We start from the raw sequence: 20,191 nt of genomic DNA on the forward strand, positions 1-20,191 counted from the left end.
GGTTTCTAATGAGTTACTGCTACTTGTGAGGTTGAGACTAGTAGTCTAGTTGATTCGTGTCATGTAGGGGGAGGGGAGGGGCTTAGACAAAGCAAGCGCTGTTTATTATAGTTTGTACTAAAGCCAATTATATGTGCCGCCTGCCCTGACAAAACCTTGGAGAGGCTCCTGCTTGCCTTAGAAACCAGGAAAACTCCTCCAGATGTTGCAGAAGAAAAGAGGTGTGAAGTCTCCCAGATGTGCAGCTTCCCAGCAGGGTCCTGTTGAGCAACTAATCTAAGTGAATAGGTATTATTCTCAGTTTCACAGATAAGGAGTGATCCTTGGGGCAGCCATAGGCTATTCATTGACATACATTTTACCTGTAGATGTCTGTGTAACAATGGCATGCTGGAACCACGTTTGACACTTAGGTAAGGAACAGGTATTCTAACCATATCTTAGAAGATTCTGGCAGGAATGGAGTGATTGAGGAGAGTTCAGCAAAGGAACTATTGACCATGGAATGGCCAGGTTAAGAGAGACAATCAAGGGATAGTGATCTAAGTCTGAGTAATGGCTATATTTCTTTTTTTTCTTTTCTTCCTATTTTGGTTTATGACCCTGCAAGTGTGATGTATTGAGTTATAGTATGATATGATCAAATCCTGAGACAAACAATTGTAATGAAAGATATTATTATGTTACCATCAGTGTTTTCAAATAAGCATAGATATCCAAGTGAGTGCTCCCCAGATGGGAGGCTTTGATATGAAAGTTATGTCAAGGTCAAATAAAGTACATAAGAACTCAGCTCTTCCCGGGCCTGCACACTGCCTGGGTGGATTAGATTTCCCAGGATACTCTTGGGCCCCACCAGCTACTCAAATGATGCAGGGACTTGAACTTCTCACAAACCTTTTATAGACAGATGATTTAATTAGACTATAGGAGTTAAAAAAAAAAACAACAGCAACAAACAAAACAAAACAGAATTACAGCTTCAGGATTGTCAGAGTGTGGCTCATCCTCAGTTTGAACTGAACATCTAGGATGTTCCTGGGTTAGAAGTAAGGGGGAATTATCCTTAATCTGAACAGTTTTCTTTCATTTGGGCCAGAGGTACAACACACATTCATTCAATAGGAATATACTAGGCTAGTCATGATCATTTTTCTTATGGGGTTTTAGTAAGATGGGGAGGGGCATCCTATGATATAGACTTAAGTAAAAATGCAGGCACAGAAAAAAATATAGTATTCTTATAAGATAGATGACTATTCTTTGAAATGGAAATAACTGCAATATCCATTAATATGGGACTAAGTTACTCATAGTATACTCATAAATGAACAAGGATGCACCTATAAGAAGTAATAAGTTGGACCTCTATGTGCTAACAAGAAAATATCTCACCCTGGCCAGCGTGGCTCAGTGGTTGAGTATTGACCTATGAACCAGAAGGTCATGGTTCGATTCCTGGTCAGGCACATGCCTGGATTGCTGGCTTGATCCCCATTGTGAGACATGCAGGAGGCAGCTGATCAATGATTCTCTCATCATTGATGTTTCTATCTCTCTCTCCCTCTTCCTTCCTCTCTGAAATCAATAAAAATATATTTAAAAGAAGATATCTCAAAGACATCCATTGTGTGAATAAATGCCTATATCATGATCATATTTGTGGTTAAATGTTTATATACATATGCACATTTGTATGCATTTTTAAGTAATGGCTTTAGAATTATACACATATGTTAGCAATGCTTATCTATGAAAAGAATTATAAGGGTAGAGAGAGGACTAAATACAGATTTTCAAAATAAGTTCAGGACCTATGCAAATTTTGAATCTTTAAGAAGAAAATTAAATTATTAATACAACTGACGAAGAGGAAGATAGATAAAACCCTGAAAATAAATCAGGAGAAAAAACACTGACATTTTAGCACTCATGATTTTAGGTTATTCCATATGATTTTATGTTTTACCCTGTTTTCTTTTTTCATGAACTTTCTGTTTTGCTTAAGTATTTATTTCTTTTACAATAGAGAAGGTGTAAGTAAACAATTAAATTATAAATGTAGTTGAACAAATAGTACCTTGGGATTTAGACACTTGCCTATATTAATTCTGATTGGTATCTTATTCATCTGAGTTGATTCCAAAAATTCATTTACTTTTTTCTTCTCAAATGTATTTGTGAGCATCAGAATAATTTATCTTTGACCTCAGAGCCTTCAAGCTATTTGTGTATTTACTCCTCTTGTAGGGGAATTGGAGCCTGTGATAAATTGTAGGATTCTTTTACTTCCAGGGTTTCCCTGGGTAGATGAGGCTGTGTTATGATTTATACTTTAATTTGGTAGGCAAGGGTATGCCATTCAGTTTACTTTGGAATGTATATTTTTGCAAGTTTTAAAAAAGATGTGATAAAATGGATTTTTGCAAGTTATCTACTGCTGTCTATGATTCTAATCTTCCTTAGTGTTGGCATCACAAACACACACCAGTGAAATGTCAAAAGAAAACTGAAAATTTTCTGAGCGGGGACTTGTATGTGTTTATGTGTGTGTGTGTGTGTGTGTGTGTGTGTGTGTGTGTGTGTGTGAGAGAGAGAGAGAGAGAGAGAGAGAGAGAGAGAGAGAGAGAGAGATTCACACATTTATTTTTGAATGAGCTGTCTGCCTGAAAGTCATTCTCCCATTTCTCTCTCCATCAGCAATTATAAAAACTGCCCTTCCCAACATGGACCGAGAAGCCAAGGAGGAGTACCTGGTCGTCATCCAAGCCAAAGACATGGGTGGCCACTCCGGGGGCCTGTCCGGGACCACGACACTGACAGTGACTCTTACTGATGTTAATGACAATCCTCCAAAATTTGCCCAGAGTAAGTGAACTTCCTGCACTGGATGAGAATCTAAGTGTGATGTTGGCATTCGAATTTATGTTATATGTTTCATTATTTATATTTATATTATAATTAATGTATATTATAATTATATTATAAAATTCAAATTTATATTATAAACACCCAAAGAGCCCATTGTCATCATTTACTGTGGGTTATATACAAGGTAGGGCGATTCACATATATACACAAAGCAAGCACCCCTCTTGTCATTTGGTACTAAATGCACCCTCATTTTATGAAGTTTAAATCAATTGAAATAATTTCCAAATATTAAGTTAAGTAGTGGAGCTGAAACTGCAAGATGTGAGCGTATTTCTCTATTCCAGGGTTCCTTCCATTAAGAAATTTTGATCGAGTGATTAAATGCACCTCAGATATTGTTCTATCAGTAGTCCTACTTGTCATATAAAATAAACCAAATCTTTAGCATCTGAGGTGAAAAAGGCATATACACTCGCTGCAAAATATATACTTTTCCTCAGCTGCGGGAACATCAGTGATCACTGGCTCGACTCTTCCCTGCTAAGGACATGGTCGGCCTCAGAAACCTCTCCACGGCCTTCTAGGCAGCCACCTTCAATGAATCAGGGAGACCGTCATCATTTGCCAACATTCTTGTACTCTCGTTGAACCCCTTTTCTTTTGTGTATTTGTTCAAAGTAACCTGACCTAGAGAGATGTTTGGGGAAGGTCTTTCTGACATGGAGACTCTTGAGTTGAGGTATGAATGATGATTAGGAACTAGCTGAGACAAGGTAAAAACAAGAGATTGGGGGATGGGCATTGCACCTAGAGGAAAAGGCTGTCCAAACACCCCGTAGAAGAAGGGTAGAGGGCCCTGGATAGGAATGGATAGAATTTCACAGCAGGGGAAGCACAGAAGCTGGAGAGTAAGGTTAGGCAAGAGTTAGACGTATTAGATTTGGAGTCCATTCTAAGTACCATGACTTTTATCCTAACATCACTGGGAAGCATTAAAAGATTTAAAGTTGAGCCCGGCCAGTGTTGCTCAGTGGTTGAGCAGTGACCCTTGAACCAGTCGGTCATGGTTCGATTCCTGGTCAGGGCACATGCCCGGGTTGTGGCCTTGATTCCCAGTAGGTGGTGTGCAGGAGGCAGCTGATCACTGATTCTCTCTATCAATGTTTCTCTCTCTCTCTCCCTTTCCCTTCCTCTCTGAAATCAATAAAAAAAGATATTTTTAAAAAATTAAGTTGAAAAAAATGAGAGAAAAGATTTCAAGTGGTAGTTTGAGTAATAGGATTTGATTTCAGGGAAATCAGAGAAAAGGAAAGCTGGCCTTTGCCCAGTGTCTTCCCCACAATGCAGCCAGTTAACAGGTGGTTGTAGTCATTCATGTCAAAAGTGATGGTAGCCTTGGCCAGTCAGGGTGGTCTCAGTGGAAGTGGTGAAGAGTGCAGAGTTGCCCTAGATATTTGAGAAGTTATGATAACAAAAATCTAAGAGGGGGTGAATTTAGTTGAGGAGGTGAATTATCATATTTCTGACACGAAAGACTATTCGATGCATACTGGTACATTTTGCTGGGATAGGAAATACCATAGGAGAACCAGTGTTTTGAGGGAAGAGAGCGAAGAGAGGACAGAGAGAAAGAGAGAGAGAGAGACAGAGGTGGGATTAAAAACGACACAGTTGAGGCACCTTTGAGAATGTATCTTCAGAAACCCCAAGGTCGAAAGAACATTGAAGATGCATTTTCACTGAGAAATGTCACATCTGGCCATTTATAAATCAGACAACAGGGCAACCCCCTCTCACAGCGTTATTGGAATGGAGAAACGCCATTTCTCCTATCCTTCCCCCAACCTCTTCTTTAGTTTTCAGTTGCCATTAGAGTTAATGCTCTAAGATGCAACTCTTCTTTCTTGCAAAAAGGATTGTTTCACTTCAGCGGTGGCAGATGAGTTTCAGAAGTGTTAATAACTTTCTTAGAGGTAATAACCATTAAACATGATCACACTGCTGGAGATGAGGGGAGTGCATAGACTAGAAATGGCTGAAGAATTGTTCCATTTGCTTGGTTTCCCAAGGCTCTCTGCCTCAAAACAGGCAGCGAGGTGAGGTCCCTTGCTGCCTTATTTACTTAATAACTATTCCTGAATGGCGCATCTCAAACCTTACCTGGAATAAGAAGTCTGAAGGAAATAGAATCATTGCACCAATTATGAGAGAATCGGGAAACTTATGCTCAACAGGATGATTTTTAGTGCGTGCCTTATGGCAAAGCTATTAGGACAACATTCTGTTCCCCAGTCCCATCATTTCATGATTCTAAGGGACATCTTTCTGTCGTCATTAAATAAAAATGTGTTCGTGCTAGAAGAAAACCTTACCCATCATCTCATCCAAACTAATCTTGTTACAGTGGGTAAAATGAGCCCGAGTTTATCCCAGGGACCCAGGGATCGCGTTCAAACCACAATTAGGTAATGTTCTCTAGATGTAATTTTTCCTTTTGGGTTTAGAGTTCATTGAGTGTTTATTCTCCCCTGGTTTTTGTTGCAGTGGGACTAAAACTTCCTGGTTGTCTGGGTTTGGATTCCCCAGAAACAGGCACTGAGACAAGAATTGGATTATAAGTAGTTTATCTTAGAGATGGAGCCAAGAAATGCCAGGAGGGAAGTGAGGATGTGTGAGAGAAAGACGGGGAGCCAACGATGCCATTAGCAAGCCAGCTACCACTGTGGGTGACTGGAGCTTATCCACTGGGGAAACTCTGGAACACTGTAAATTAAATAAACAAGCAAAAGGAAAAAAAAGGAGAAATGTTACTCTACCAGAGAAGGGAGGAAGCTGGGCTAGGAGCTCTTGTGAGTGTTTGAGGGCTGCTTCTGTGGGGCATTCATTCTTTCCAGTTCTGGTCTGACAGGCAGGGGCCAAAGTGAATTCTGAAAGGCAGAGAAAACCCTCAGGCAAATAAACGCAGGAGTCGGCCATGAAATGTAGGGCACACATGCACTGAAGTGGTAATAGCCAGGGGTTACGTTTCCAAAAGCTTCCCCTCCACCAAAGAGAAGGAGTTAACAGCTAAAGCGACTGGAATTAAGATGCCGCTAATTAGCCATGTTTTACGGCCCACACCGGAGAAGGAACATGCACTGTAATTGCCTTTTGCCTAGAGAGTCTGGAAAGTAGGAATTGCTGGTGTTCAGAGCCACGAGGAAGGACTTTGGTAGCAAGAGGAGTGTTTCATGTGTCAGAACAGCTTGCTGCAGGGCACAGCAGAAGTTTAGTAATTGGGTTTTATCAAAAATGGTCTCCGAGCCTGTAAATACAGAGGCCGCTTCAAAAGTGACTTTCTGTGTGTTGCACATTGCATCTTCCTGTGCTGAAATTAGCTTCCTGTTTTATGGTGGGCAACAGCGAAGAGCCCCACGGGCAGCCAATGTGATTGTACAGTCCATTGGAAAGAACATTCACACAGATTCACTGATATCCTGCTATAACTCTGCTCCAACTACACACTTGATACACATGTGATAGGATCAATTCCATCTCTCAGAAGAGTCTCAAAAAGAGCTCACTACTTCTGGGAACTCTGTCTCTGACTCATTTAAAATATTGTGCATTCCAGAATAAAAATTACTTTTTTAAAATCTTTTCCATATTGTAGTGGTAGCATTTACAGGAGTGCCCAGAACAAAGGAGGTGCCCAATACATGCTTGCTAAATGAATGAATGAATGAATGAATGAATGAATGGAATTTGCATGATGCTCAGTGTTTTTCCTCTTTTCTAAGGTCTGTATCACTTCTCAGTACCTGAAGATGTGGTTCTTGGCACTGCCATAGGCAGGGTAAAGGCCAATGATCAGGATATTGGTGAAAATGCGCAGTCATCGTATGACATCATTGATGGGGATGGAACAGCACTCTTTGAAATCACCTCTGATGCCCAGGCCCAGGATGGCATTATAAGACTAAGAAAGGTAAGCTAAGGAAGATTGTGTTCACATTCAGAATACCTCTTGGAAACTTGAGTTTTGGGGGTTTGCGGGAGTTGGGTGGACTTCCTGGTGAAGTCTTAGAGCTGATAGAGGTGTCTCTTCTTTAGCTGCAGAAAAAGTGGAGCTAATTTTACACCTCATACCTCTTGGCCCCACTTTGCATATCAGCTAAAGCTCTGGGAAAGTTACCATGGTGATGCTAGCCACCAATCTCACCTTATCTCTCCCATCTACATCACACTGCCTTTTCCAAAACTGCAGGCATTTGTAGGGAACTCAACACTTGAAAGGCGACCCTCAAGCAATGAGGGATGCAGATTGGGGGACAGCTCCTATTCTTTGAAGGAATTATTTTAAGGCCTATTATCTATGGTTCCGAAGAGGATTTCCAGTGGGAAGAAGCCTTACTTGCCCACAGAGGTGCCAAGTTCAATGGCTTTTAATCTTTCTCTATATTAATTCTCCCCGTGTCTGCCCTCTTGCTCCCTGGTATGTCTCTACAAATCACACTGAAGTCTTTCTTTTTAATATATTTTTATTGATTTCAGAGAGGATGGGAAAGGGAGAGAGATAGAAACATCAACAATGAGAGAGAATCATTGATCGGCTGCCTCCTGCACATTCCTGGATGGTGGTTCGAGCCCACAACCCAGGCATGTGCCCTGACCGGGGATCAAACCATGACCTCTTGGTGCATAGGTCAATGCTCAACCACTAAGCCACACCAGCCAGGCTCATCATGGGTATTTAGATGAATGTTGTTCTTTATATCTCTGTCATAAAGTAGTCCAAATTAATCTATAATAATAAAAGTGTATTATGCTCATTAGACCAGACAGCCGAACAACCTTCCAGACATCATTCCTGACATCCTTCCAGATGAATCCGTGGTGGCGGGGGCGGAGGCAGAGGTGGTTAGGGGCTATTAGGCAGGCAAGAGAGCAGTTAGGGGCAATCAGCCAGGGAGGCAGAGTGGTTAGGGGCAATTAGGCAGGCAGGCGAGCAGTTAGGGGAGATGAGGCAGGCAGGCAAGAGGTTAGGGGTGATCAGGCAGGCAGGCAAGTGGTTAGGGGCAGTCAGGCAGGCAGAGGGATTAGAGGCGATCAGGCAGGCAGGTAGGCAGGCCAGTGGTTAGGAGCAAGGGAATTGCAAGAGGGATGTCAGTTTGTGGATTGGGCCTAAACCGGCAGTCGGACATCCCCGAGGGGTTCCAGATGGCAAGAGGGCACAGGCTGGGCTGAGGGGAACCCCCCTTCCCATGCATTAATTTCGTGCACCAGGCCTCTAGTTTTTAAAAAGTTTTGCTTGTTCATTAATAAGAAGATAGATGGTGAACCACACCATTGGGAGCCCATCATTTTCCCCTCTGTCCTGATCAGTATTACACTGAAATAGCTCCAAATGTACTCTGTAATTCTATGTTATGTTGCACAGGGATCTGCCATCCACTGATCATGCTCTTAAAATCCCCCGTTGAAGAGACAGTGGCAGTGGGAACCTGGCATGTTCTGGACTCACCTTTGTATACAAAATACATTTTAAGATCAATTTTGAGAAAAATGGTGCATTTATTTCAACTCTCTGTTGAGCAACCCTACCTTTATACATGGCTTGAGCACAGGATTAAGCATTGCAAAGTATTTAAAAGTGGAGTACAGTATAATTATGCTTGAGTCAATTATTGAATAACCCAAAGCCACATTTTCCTTGGCTAATGATTCCTAATGTCATTTTTATTGTTATTACTAACTGCTATCCGTTGTTGCCATAAGGTGCTTTTATAAGCTGAAGCAATTAGCCATTGGCTGTCTTTTTATTCACAATTATTCATAAACTTAGAAGCAAATACTACACATTTTAACACCAAGAAAACACATGTATTTTACTCTAGAGAGCATTGTGTAGGGGGTCATATTTCCACGATTCGTGGGACCTCTTTTTTGTCTGATAAAATCCTAAGGACACCAGGATTGTGGGGGACATTGTCACTATGTTGAGCTAAGAATGAAACCGAACATCATCTGTTGCACTTACCAGTGTTTCTGAAGAACTTGAAATTGCATACGTGTTACAGTAGGGATGGTTGGCAAAACGCTGATGTTGAATCATCTACTCACAGGTACATGCACCCAGTCATTTCAGAATAGACAGGGAAGTGAGCATCTGCCTTGTTCCCTAGAAAATATTTCAGAAAAAGTCAAGTCCCATTAGAACTGAATTCAACTATAAAAATCAATACAAAAATTTGAAATGATAGATAAACTTATATAGGAGTTCTGAAAGAGTTCGTGAATGCTGGCTTGTGTTCTAGCTTCTTCTCTTTTTTAAAAATCTGCATTGCAGATTTGAAGTTCTGTTTCTTAGAGGAAATTGCAAAGAAACCTAAAGTGTGTCTTTGAACCTTGACAGATGTACTTTCTTGAAGTCTGAAGTATTCCGTGTTGCCGGGAATTGGACCGTAGGGTTGCGAAGCAGACGCCCTCTGGTTATTTAAGGGGATTATGTTCTTTCACCCAGCTATATTTACCTAGGTCATTAACCACAGTCTCTGGGGCTTTTAAGGAATGAGTTATTAATATGTCAAAAATATTGTCAGTAATGGTGCAATGAGGTCATTTCAATTTGCTTTTAGTGGTTGGTGAGACCTAGAGAGCTACAGCTACCGCTCTCATCTTTCCTTCTTCTAAATATAAACACAAGTACATATGTGTCTGCATATGTATTTCTTTACATGCCCACCTGCTTCATAGCACAGAACTCATCATAGAGACCTTCTAAGAATACCCCCCCCCAAAAAAAGAAATAAACCTTGCAGTCCTGCATGGCTCAGTGGTTGAGCGTTGACCTATGAACCAGGAGGTCATGGTTCGATTCCTGGTCAGGCACATGCCTGGATTGCTGGCTTGATCCCTGTTGTGGGGCATGCAGGAGGCAGCTGATCAATGATTCTCTCTCATCATTGATGTTTCTATCTCTCTCTCTCCCTCTCCCTTCCTCTCTGAAATCCATAAAAATATATTTAAAAATAAAAAATAAATGATAAACCTCATTTTTAGCCACATGATCAGTCGAGCAGCAATGCTTTGCAAGTGAAATAAGAAAACACTCTTTGTGGAGATTAGTGCTAAATTATGCTTTATAATGTCTCCTTGCCCTAAACAATGATTATTTCTCGTTCTTCACATTTCACACACTGTTGCAGAAATGCTAAAATATTCTTCCCAGATCGAGATGGTGTTTGATGCTGCCTTATCTCCTCCCAGCAGAGGCTCAATTAACTGGCTGATTGGTATGCAGGTCATGGTATCACTAGTAAAATTTTATTATGACTCTGAAGTGAAATTTTGATGGCACAATTTATGGCTGCGAATATTTTGTGAATTTCCAAGTGAAAAGAGCAAAACAAAAACACAACAATAGGAGGTTAGATTCACCGAGCTTGTATAATACGCAGATATCCATAAATGCCTGTAGGATTTACAGGTTGGATCTGGGGGAATGGAGAGGGATCCCATTAAGGCTCACAAATGGGCTTCCATGCACATAACGATCATCCATCAGCATTACACTCATTTGTTCTTGCTGCTGTGGTCATTAGTGAGCAACATTCATCTTTGTCATTTCTTAACAGCCTCTGGACTTTGAGACCAAGAAATCCTATACGCTGAAGGTGGAGGCGGCCAACGTCCACGTCGACCCACGTTTCAGCGGCAGGGGGCCCTTTAAAGACACGGCCACGGTCAAAATTGTCGTGGAGGATGCTGATGAGCCTCCTGTCTTCTCTTCACCCACTTATCTCCTCGAAGTTCATGAAAACGCCGCTCTGAACTCCGTGATTGGGCAAGTGACCGCGCGTGACCCTGATATCACCTCCAGCCCTATAAGGTATATTTCTCTTACTGGCTATATCAGTTGACAAGCACGTCAGTATAAAATGCAATTACGTATGCATCCTATGTGGTTGCCTTAGGGACTAATTTCACATGACCAAAGAATTTCAGTCAATGCATATTGTGTGTGCGTATGCATGTGAACGTGGGTGCATGCATACATGTGTACACATGCACACATACACACACATCAGCCCAGAGCTACATACAATGCCCAAAGCCAGGGATATCAGGGTGAACGCTCTTCCCGCATTCAGAGAGCTCAATAAGAACGCAAAATTGCATCTGTTTTGCGGTGCATTTGGGTGGATCTTTTATATTATTTTGTTTTTGCTTGTTTATACATTTCCTTTTTTTGTCCTAGCATTGCTGGGTTTTCTTCTTTCTCCTTGGACAGTTATAGTAAATTATATATGAGAATTTGGAGGCATGAGACCACTATCTCAACATATGAAGAAGCCCCTATTTTATTTCTGTATTTGGTGTTTGGCTTTGAAATTATCTTGGCATTTCTGGTCGGTCAGCATATCTGGATTGGAGACTTTTAGATAAAATCTTTCTCTGCCATTTCAAAAATACCTTTTGTTTATACTTTCCCTGCTCAGAATTCTTTCCTGCTATGAGAAATGATCCTTTATTAAAGTTTTTCTGCCTTTTTTTCAGAAATGAGACTCAACCCTATTTTTTTCTGTTGAACTGCATACAACTTTTCTCTTTTGCTAGTCACCCCAATGACAGTACAATGCTCAAGCTAAATAGCTTTTTTTCCCCCAAAGCACACTGCAAATCTATAACTTGTACACTGGTCTCTAAGGGTGAAGTGTTGGCTAATGATGTGTTTGAGTGTGGATTTCAAATATTGTCTTAGAAATGTTTGCTGTAAAAAAGAGACAGAAAACTTAATGGAGGAATACAGTTTTAGAGAATTGTCCAGTTACTCTGTAAGTTCAATGTCAGCTCATACCCAACGCGTTCACTTGGGTCACGGGCGTTCATGTCCTTCTAATTTCTTTGTTCAGAGAAATTCTAGACAAATAAGTTTTCTGGAAGTTTTATTAATTTATGGATTACATTCTCATCCTTCACAAGGGTGCTGAAATGATGAGGTTGGAGGGGAAACCCAGCTAGTCAGTGCCCCAAATAATTTGAGTTTGGGCACAAAATAATTATTTGTTCAGATCCAGAAAAGATGTTTTTAATACAAACCATTTCTAAATTCAGGATAAGGATACAAAAAAAAATGTTTTTTTCAAAAGAACCCAAACTCTAAGAAGGTGGTAAAACCCCACCTGGGGATTTGAGGAATGGTCGGTTGTCCATTCTCAGTTCTAAAGGAATCCACCAAGCGATAGACATGCAGAATGCTCTGCATTTGGCTAAGAGACTTATATCTCTCAAAGGGCCAAGTGTTGAATACAGCAGCAGGAGGTATCCAGAAAAATACATTACCATGGGTAGCCATTTTCTGACTAAGTCGTGAAATGACTTCATCTTGAAATCCTGTTATAGCCCTAGCTAGTTTGCTTGGTGGATAGAGCGTTGGCCTGTGGACTGAGGTTGTCGTGGGTTTGATTCCAGTCAAGGGCACATACCTGGGTCCCGGGCTCGACCTCCAGTTGGGGGTGTGCAGGAGGCAGCTGACCAATGCAATGATTCTCCCTTGTCATTGATGTTTCTATCTCTCTTGCCCCTCCCCCTTCCTCTCTGAAATCAAATATATATATATATATATTTAATCCTGTTATAAATTAGGGGCAGCGATATGTTTTTGAATGAATGACTCTTCCCCGTGTTCATGTCACTGGAAAAAAAAAAGAAAAAGAAAATACAACACAGAAAGGAGGAATGGCCACTCTCTGCACATCTCCAAGTGTAAGTGACAGCATGTGAAGGAAATAAGCAAGATTGGTCCAACTGAGAGGCCTGTCCTGGGGCCTGTTTGGCACTTGATTTGACAAGATTTCTGCTCTTGTTAGCAGGGAACACACAGGGGGCCCGGGAGTAGGCCAAGCCAAGGGCCCTTCGGGGACGCGAGGAGTTCAAATATCAGGGCAATCAACTCCAAACATGAAATCCGAGGTCCCAGCAGGAACTGACTTCCTGCGCGGAGGCCTGTCCTTAATCAGCTAGCGAGGGGGTTGGAGGGACGTTTCGTACCATAGTGACAGTGAGCTCCAGTCGGCAGATCTGGGGACAAATCCAGGTTCATCGTCGCCCCACAGGTTTTTGTACATTTTATAACCTATCCCTTTACTGATGTTCAAATGGACAGTCACTGGTAACAATTCCAGTTCACGTGGCATCGAGTGATGGTTATCATTGTAGCTGATTGTTCTTATTATTGTGTTATTATTTTTTAAAATATTATTTTATTGATCTCTTCAGAGAGGAGAGAGATAGAAACATCAGTGATGAGAGAGAATTATTGATCGGCTGCCTCCTGCATGCCCCACACTGGGGATCAAGCTGGCAACCCGGGTGTGTGCCCTGACCGGGAATCAAACCGTGACCTTCTGGTTCATAGGTGGACACTCAACCACTGAGACACACGGGCTGGGTTTTGTTGTTATTTTTATGATTGTCACAGTAGGAATGGCAGGCATAAAGAAGGCATGAAGCTGCTTTGTAACAATTGCCCAACTTGAGAGCATTTTTTTTGGGGGGGGGGGGCGGCAAATCAAAGGGAATTTGGGATTGTGTTACCAGGAAGAGATGAACAGATAAAGTACCATTTGATGACAAGGATGGATCTATACTTCTGATGGATGTCAGGCAGGTGGCAGTTCCTCGACATCTGTGGTCCTTCCCAAAGAAGGGGCAGATGCTGTGACAAAGCATTTACAACAGGGCTGGGATGTGTTCTTCACAAGGCAAGCCCCACACGGTTCTATTGGACATGGATTGGCTCCATGGGATAGACATGTGAGAATCACCAGCTGCATTTCTCAGCATCTGGTCTCATTTTTGTAGTTGCACCCCAACCCCCACCAACTGAGTCATGGAGAGAAGCTTTTTTTTCTCCCCTAATGCACAATCGGTTGATTTGAGTAGAAAATTAAATTTCCTGGCGAGCCAGAGCACTGCATAGCTCCTTATGAGCCTAGCAGACAGATTCAGAGCCATTTAACCTTTTAAAAACAGAACTAGAGGATGTGGGTATTCAGGGAGTTACTGAGTAACAACGAGCAAAGCATTTCTATCTCTTTAGGGCTGTTGCATTTTATATACTGACAAGAACATAAGCATCTTTTGGGGTAATGTATACGTGGCCATCTAGCAAAAAATAGGCATTTATTGTGTCATCTGCCGTGCTAAAACATGCAGTCATTTATTGGTTGGTCGACTCTCTGTCCAAAGACTCAACAACTTTTTCAAGTACATTGTCAAGCATGAAATATTATGTATTTTGAAATTCTTATACTTAAACATATATATATATATATATATATATATATATATATATATATAGAGAGAGAGAGAGAGAGAGAGAGAGATAGGTGTGGATATATATATATATATATATATATATATATATATATATAGGTTTAAGTATAGGTGTGGATATATATATATCCACACCTATCTCTATCTCTATCTCCATTTATATATCTATATCTATATCTATCTATATCTATATCTATATCTATATCTATCTACCTATCTCTATATCTACCTATCTCTATATCTCCCTATCTCTATATCTACCTATCTCTATCTATACCTATCTCTATATATACCTATCTCTCTATATACCTATCTCTATCTACATATACCTATCTCTATCTATATATCTATATCTATACTATGTCTATTTATCTATATCTACATCTATATCTCTCTATATCTATACCTGTATCTATATTGATACCTACATCTACATCACCTACATCTGTATCTGTATCTATGTCTATGTCCGTATACTCCCTTCCAGGGGAAAATAGCCAAATCCATGGTCTGACCATCTCCCTGCTAGGAACATTAATTAAACATTTGCTACTTTCTTCCATCCCAGATGCTTCCTGGTAATATAGCTTGAGCTTCTGTAAACTATTTGAAAGATAACCTATTTTGAACTGAGACTAAGGTTTAAACCCTATCACTGGTTCTTCCCTGTCAGTCAGCTGGTCTCTGGAATTCTCTGAGACTCAGTTTCCTCATCTGTGTATTGGAATAATATCATCTTCCTCACAGGGTTACTGAGATAATTAAGTGAAGCCATTCAATAAAATAGATGGTAGCAATTAGTATTACCAGTTAACAAAGGCGCCATCAATGTCATGTCGTAAATGCAGATTGAAAACCTAGTACTTATTTTAGCAGAGATTCTTCTACTAAAGGTTGCTTAACGGACACAGAATTACCTGTTGTTGCTTTTTAAATAGTTATAGACTAAATAGTCTAACCTCATTTAATCTCATTTGCCCCTGCTACTGCCGTGAATTATCACTAGTGAGTGCTTATTAATATGTGGCCGGGAGATGCTAAATATACTCATTTTATTCCCTAATACCTCTGTGAGATGACATGTATGCTCATTATCCTCATTTAACAGGTGAAGAGACTGAGGATAAAAAGATTCACTTGCCCTAGCTGATCAGTGGATAGAGTGTCAGCCCAAGAACTGAAGGGTCCTGGGTTCAGTTCCGGTCAAGGACATGGACCTTGGTTGCAGGCTCGATCCCTGGCTCCAGTCGGATCACATGTGGCAGGCAACCAATTGATATGTCTCTCTCACATCCATGTTTCTCTCTCTCTCTGTCTCTTCCCCTCCCTTCCACTCTCTCTCTAAAAATCAATGGGAAAAAATGTCCTCAGATGAGGATTAATTTAACAACAACAACAAAAAAGACTCAAGAGCCAAGTGCCAATGCATTCCTGTGATGCATACCTGGGTTTTTCTGACAACACAGTGCCTGTCTTCAGTCCCTATGCCACACTCCCTTCCCCTGCGGTCTCTGTGACTCCAACCACATCTCTGCATGTTGGGATGGCTTCGCAGGAACCACTTTTAATTGAAAGAATAAATTATTCATTCTCTAAATGGCCTCATTCAATCCCGGATGCATTCCTAGAAAGAAGGAGAGTACACCAGGTCTGCGGAATGAATCAGTATGTAAGTGGAATGTTCTTTGCTCATCCTTCTGGTCCCTCAGTATAGGTTTGTTATGCTTGGCTATGAACTGCATTGTGAGTAGGAAGTAAAAGCAGAAACAATGTTATTGTTATTTAATGCAGCAGACACACATTTCTATTATATACTAGAGGCCCGGTGCCTGGTGCATGAAATTTGAGGGGACACCCCCCTCAGCCCAGCCTGCACCCTCTCATAGTTCAGGAGCCCTTGGGGGATGTCCGACTGAGAGTTTAGGCCCGCTCCCCACAAGGAGTGGGCCTAAGCTGTCAATTGGACATCCTTAGCTCTGCAGCGGAGACGGGAGAGGCTCCTGCCGCCGCCGCTGCACTCGCCAGCCGTGAGCCCAGCTTCTGGCTAAGTGGCGCTCCCCCTGTGGGAGTACACTGACCACCAGGGGGCAGCTCCTGCATTGAGCATCTGCCCCCTGGTGGTCAGTGCATGTCATAACGACCGGTCGCTCTGCCGTTCAGTTGATTTGCATATTCGCCTTTTATTATATAGGATTATTTCTCACAAAAGATGTTATGATCTGATTCCAATTTAATGAAGGAGGAAGACTAGAAGGATACATTTTCTGTGCATGGTGCTATAGCAGAGGGTGTGGGGCCAGGGTTCAGAGCCAAATCCCTTTACCATTGAAACCACTATGTCTCTGCATGTCTTCCTGGGTCCTGGCTTCTGGCATGAGATGTAGGATGATGGCAGCTGCCTTTTACTGAGCCATACTTTGTAACAGACACTCTGAAACGGTATTATATGCATCAGATTGTTTATATTGGAATTAAACCTGCTAGCACAGTGTAGGCATTGACTCAAAGTCAACGCTTTCATACAATCCTGCTGTGGCTCATTTTTTCCTCTCAATACACTTCTTTCAAGTGTGTATTTGGTGTTACCATGGCGGTGAGCTGGCATGAGACTGTTCTGCAGATACTTGCTTTGTATTTCTTTCAGAGCATTCACCTTGAGTATCTTCGTGAGCTGCTTAAATTAAATGGGAATGATGGCCATTCGGCAGGCGGCGTAGGCAGACACATGATCGTGGTGGCCACAGTGCTCTATTGTCCTAATTCCTCTCTTGAATTGAAGTGCCCACTCAACACAAGAGTGTTGCTTCTCCAACCCCCCACCCCACCTACATTCTGGCCTTTTAATAGTTCACCTCAGTCACCAGGCTTGCCGCTAATGAGCTCTCTTCCTGAAAACACTCCTTCAAACCTGCTAAAAAACGATGCCCATGTGGAAGTATTTTACACTGTGGAGCACCTGGCATTCATTGGGAACGCAGACAGTGTATTGATTGACTCTCTCCTCCATTTTACAATTGCTCCCCATTTTGGTAAGGACCTAGTTGTTTTCTTTGTGTGAGGAGAACACTTAGAAATCAGTTGAGAGGGTCAATATCATGTTCAGTGCACAACACAGTATGCTTAGCCACAGACACAGTGGTGCATGGCACAGCTCCAGAGCATACCCATCTTATATAACTGAAACTTCATAGCCACTGATTGGCAACCTCCCATTCTGCCCTTCCCCTGCCCCTGGCATCGCCATTCTATCTATATAATAAAAGCCTAAGCAACCATTATGGCAGAACAACTGGTCACTATGATGCACACTGACCACTGGAGAAGATGCTCAATGCAGGAGCTGCCCCCTGGTGGTCAGTGCACTCCCACAGGGGGAGCTGCCATTCATCCAGAAGCCAGGCTCACGGTGAATGCAGCAGCGGTGGCAGGAGCCTCTCCTGCCTCTGCAGCAGGGCTAAGGAGCAGTGAGCCAAGCGTAAGGAGCGTAAGGAGCGAGGGATCCTGGAGTGTGAGAGGGATGTCTGACTGCCAGAGGGCACAGGTTGGGCTGAGGGACCTCCCCCCGAAGTGCACGAATTTCATGCACTGAGCCTCTACTTCTTCTATAACTTTGACTTCTCATAAGTGAAGTCATGTGGGATTTGTCTTTTTGTGACTGACTTCTTTTACTTAGCACAATATCCTCCAGGTTCATCTCTGTTGTCACATACTATAGAATTTTCTTTTTCTAAGGCTGACTAATATTGTTTTATCTATAGAGCACATATTCTTCATCCATTCATGTTGATGGGCATTTAGGTTGTTCCCACATCTTGGCTATTGGAAATAGTGTTTTCATTAACATGGAAACTCTAATATCTCTTTGGGATCCCAACTTTAATTCTTTTGGATAAAATTGTTTAGGGTTGCTGGATCATATGGGAGTTCTATTATATTTTTTAGGAATTTCTGATCTTCTTTTCTATAGCAACTATATCACTTTGCAGTCCCACCAACAGTGTAGAAGGGTTGAGTATGAGGAGCAAGCCTGTTTAAAACAATTAAAAATTGGTCATGTAGTTCCTGCACACTGTTAGCCAGATAAGAGTTTGATTGGCTCCCAATTCAAAATTCCCAACTCTTCCCAGTCATTGTTTTGAAAAACTCACTATACCTGCTAATTCAGCTACCATTAATTAATGAATTAATATATCCATTTATTCACATATCTATCTCTTTATTCATTCACTGCATGAATTTGGGTGTATATATATACAAATTTTAATTTCTTTATTTAGTTGTATAAGTAGTATCAGTAGAGCCCACATTTCCCCAGGGTATTTCTATAAAGACTGAGTCTCTGCCCTCAGGGACCTTGTTCTCTACTACGGAGGCTGGCTGAATAGCCATGGGAAGCCCAAGCCCTTCCCATTTTATCAAACTTGCCTTTAATACATGCCATCTGAAAATGATGAATAAAAATAGATTCTAGAGCTTTAGGGTCAAATGGAGGAAGAGATTTCCTAGTTTCTTTTTTAAAAAATATATATGTTTATTGAGAGAGAGAGAGAAATGTCAATGATGAGAGAGAATCATTGATGGGCTGCCTCCTACATGCCCCCTTGTGTGGATCGAGCCCACAACCCTAGCATGTGCCCCAACCAGAATTGAACCATGACCTCCTGGTTCATCAGTCAATGCTCAACCACTGAACCACACCAGCCGGGCCTAGTTTCTTAATGAATTTCAATGGAAGCAAGTATAGCTCTCCAATTATCTTAAAGTGAAAATATATCACATAGAGGACCTAGTATTCATTTGGAGGATGGACTTTGTGTTTATAATACCCCCCCTTTTTTTAATTCCCTCACTCCCTCTCTCACTATAAAGAAGTGCTTTGGGTAGAAAAAGTCTCCTTTTGCCCTAACCGGTTTGGCTCAGTGGATAGAGCGTCGGACTGCGGACTGAGAGGTCCCGGGTTCGATTCCGGTCAAGGGCATGTACCTTGGTTGTGGGCACATCCCCAGTGGGGGGTGTGCAGGAGGCAGCTGATCGATGTTTCTCTCTCATCGATGTTTCTAACTCTCTATCCCTCTCCCATCCTCTCTGTAAAAAATCAATAAAATATATTTTTTAAAAAAAAGAAAAGAAAAAGTCTCCTTTTTCTCCTCAGAGGAATAATAATGTGTGATGCAGGGACCTTTGAATTCAGGGACCAGCAGAACTCAAATAATATTATTTATTAAAGCAGTTAGAGCAACCAGTCGAGCAATTAGAGGCAAAAAGCTGAAAACTTGTAGATGGAATTTTTGATACTCAAAGTGCATGCGAGAAAATGTTAAAATGGTTTCTTTAGGCATAATAACAAAGGCTAGAATGAAATTAACCAGGGAGAAAGAAACAGTTGGAGTTCAGTGAAATATAATAACTGATTCATAACTAAGGGGTTTATTTCATTACATGTGGCTCTAAATAGCTTCTTCACTTGCAGTCGGCTCCAAATTGTATCTCCCTATAAATTTTCCATATAGAGGCTGCGAACCAATGTTTAGCAAAACATTTGTTATCATATACAAGTGCATTTATGCCTGTTACATTTGAAAAATGGATACACACTGCCTCTCTCCAAGAGGAGCGTCTCCCTAACTGAATTCTAAGAGACTCTACAGGGACTACATACACGTTTGGCCAGATCCATTGCAACTCAAATTTCTTTGTGGTAGGACCTCCCCAGGAAGGTGCACAGCGCTCTTTAAAAAGAAGAGAATGTAAACAGCAGGATCACAGGATATAAGGAGGGTCACTCAGGCTCCTGAACTGGTCTGTGTTCCAGATTTTAATGCATTGAACATTACAGATATCATGATGCTGATTCACATGTGTGTCATAGCTTATGCATCTTTTTAATACTCTGTGAGCCACACACACACACACACACACACACACACACACACACACACACTCTTTTTGCTTCCCATAGGACAGCCATGGGCAAACTATGGCCCGCGGGCCAGATCCG

General features: G+C 41.6%; 1 protein-coding gene across 1 annotated transcript in view; it reads left to right on the forward strand.

The window, feature by feature from the left end:
- Positions 1 to 20,191, forward strand: part of CDH8 (cadherin 8) — a 289,616-nt gene that overhangs the window by 158,066 nt on the left and 111,359 nt on the right. Inside the window, exons 4-6 of the mRNA XM_023760322.1 lie at positions 2,701 to 2,868; positions 6,654 to 6,841; positions 10,491 to 10,744. Of these exons, the coding sequence (XP_023616090.1) occupies positions 2,701 to 2,868; positions 6,654 to 6,841; positions 10,491 to 10,744 (610 nt within the window). The remainder of the gene's footprint in view (positions 1 to 2,700; positions 2,869 to 6,653; positions 6,842 to 10,490; positions 10,745 to 20,191) is intronic.

The sequence above is a fragment of the Myotis lucifugus genome, unplaced genomic scaffold (assembly GCF_000147115.1).
Source record: "Myotis lucifugus unplaced genomic scaffold, Myoluc2.0 scaffold_179, whole genome shotgun sequence".
In the NCBI taxonomy this organism is placed as follows: Eukaryota; Metazoa; Chordata; class Mammalia; order Chiroptera; family Vespertilionidae; genus Myotis; species Myotis lucifugus.